The sequence below is a fragment of the Blastomyces gilchristii genome, assembly GCF_000003855.2.
Source record: "Blastomyces gilchristii SLH14081 genomic scaffold supercont1.27, whole genome shotgun sequence".
NCBI classification, from domain to species: domain Eukaryota; kingdom Fungi; phylum Ascomycota; class Eurotiomycetes; order Onygenales; family Ajellomycetaceae; genus Blastomyces; species Blastomyces gilchristii.
The window spans coordinates 495,061-496,544 of NW_003101655.1; the positions used below are offsets into that span (position 1 = coordinate 495,061).

Genomic DNA, 1,484 nt, shown 5'->3' on the forward strand with positions numbered 1-1,484 from the left:
TACTCTTCTTTCTTTTCTACTTCTTCTTCTTCTTCTTCTTTAAATCAGAACAAAATATATGCTCAAGCAGCTGAATCTGCTGTTTCTAAATCTGCTATCTCTAAATCTGCTGTCTCAAAACCTGCTTAAAATTCTGAGAAAACTGAGAAGAATACTGCTCATACTTCTATTGATAGAAGAGTGAAGAAAAAAATGTAAAAAGAGAAAAATCTTCAAATCTCCAGTAATAAAAGACTTATTCTCAAAGTCTCAAATCAGGATATCTTACAGAGAAACAAGCTAAACTTAAATCTCATTTTCAGAATTAGAAATGAAATCAATCAGCAGTTCTTTTCTCAGTTAATAACTGATATTAAAGTTTAAAAATCAGTTATAGCTTCAATTGAGTCATTCTTCTTTGAAAACTTCATCATTCTGATCACAATGCCTGAATTCAGTACAGAATTTCTTATTCAGAATGAGAATCTCTGAAAATCAGAAGTAAAATCTTTGTTAAACACAATAATTCTATCTGAGAGAGATGAAAAGTGAAAGTAAATTTATTCTTCATGATATTTCAGTTGAATCTTTGACTGTGAGGAAGAAATGCTACTTCTTAAAAATGAATTAGAAGAATACAATTCTATTCAACTGAGAAAAGAGTCTGTATGACTTAATTCAATTAAGTTCAGACAGAGTAGAAGAAATGTCTCTGTTCTAGTGTATACAAAGACACTTGAATAATCAAGAATCTCTGAAGTAAGAGTAGCAGATTTGAAAATGAGAGTTCATGAATACAAACACTCAAGAATGAATCTCAAAGCTTAAACACAGTGTTCAAACTGTCAAAGATATGAACACTTTGCAATCTCTTATTTCAGAGACTCAAAATGTGCATTCTGTACTAGAGATTACAAAACTAGTGAGTATAAATGTGAAACATGCTTAAAAAGAGATGAAATATGTCAATATACTCTGCTTAAGTGCTTCAATTGCAAAGAAAAACATGCATCTAGCTCAAAAGAATGTGTATTTACTTCAAGAACTCAGAAGAACTGGAGGAAAGATGAAGCTCAAAGTGAATCTAAAACTGAAGAGAAAAGTCAAGCTAGTAAATCTATAACTGTAAGCTCAAAAAGAAGAAATTCTCAACTATCTAGATCTTTAAACTTCAATTCTTCAGCTAAGTGTAAATAGAATTTCAATTCTCAAACTCCTGTTAAGATTAGAGAATTGAGAAATAACTCTGATGATAAACTAGATTTAATATAAGCAGTTGAGATTCCTACTTTTCAAAATAGTTATAATCTACTATCTGATGATAGTGATTAGATTCTACTCTATCTCTATTCTCTTTTAGTATGAATATACAACAAAAATAACAAAAAAAGTTTAAAAACTCTTCAAAAATCACATTTATTTAAAATAATGTGAATAGAAACTCAAATTGTATTTATTCTTGTTTTCAGATTGCATTTGAATAAAAAGTGGACTTTGTACTTCTT

The 1,484-nt window shown here is 29.0% G+C and overlaps 1 protein-coding gene across 1 annotated transcript; it reads left to right on the forward strand.

The window, feature by feature from the left end:
* Window positions 1-813: 813 nt before the first annotated feature.
* On the forward strand, window positions 814-1,006 carry BDBG_17845 (uncharacterized protein; the record flags this gene model as incomplete). The annotated part of the gene is made up of 1 exon (XM_031725477.1): window positions 814-1,006. A coding segment is annotated over one exon (192 nt), but the record flags the coding sequence as incomplete, so codon positions are not given.
* Between the last annotated feature and the right edge of the window lie 478 nt (window positions 1,007-1,484).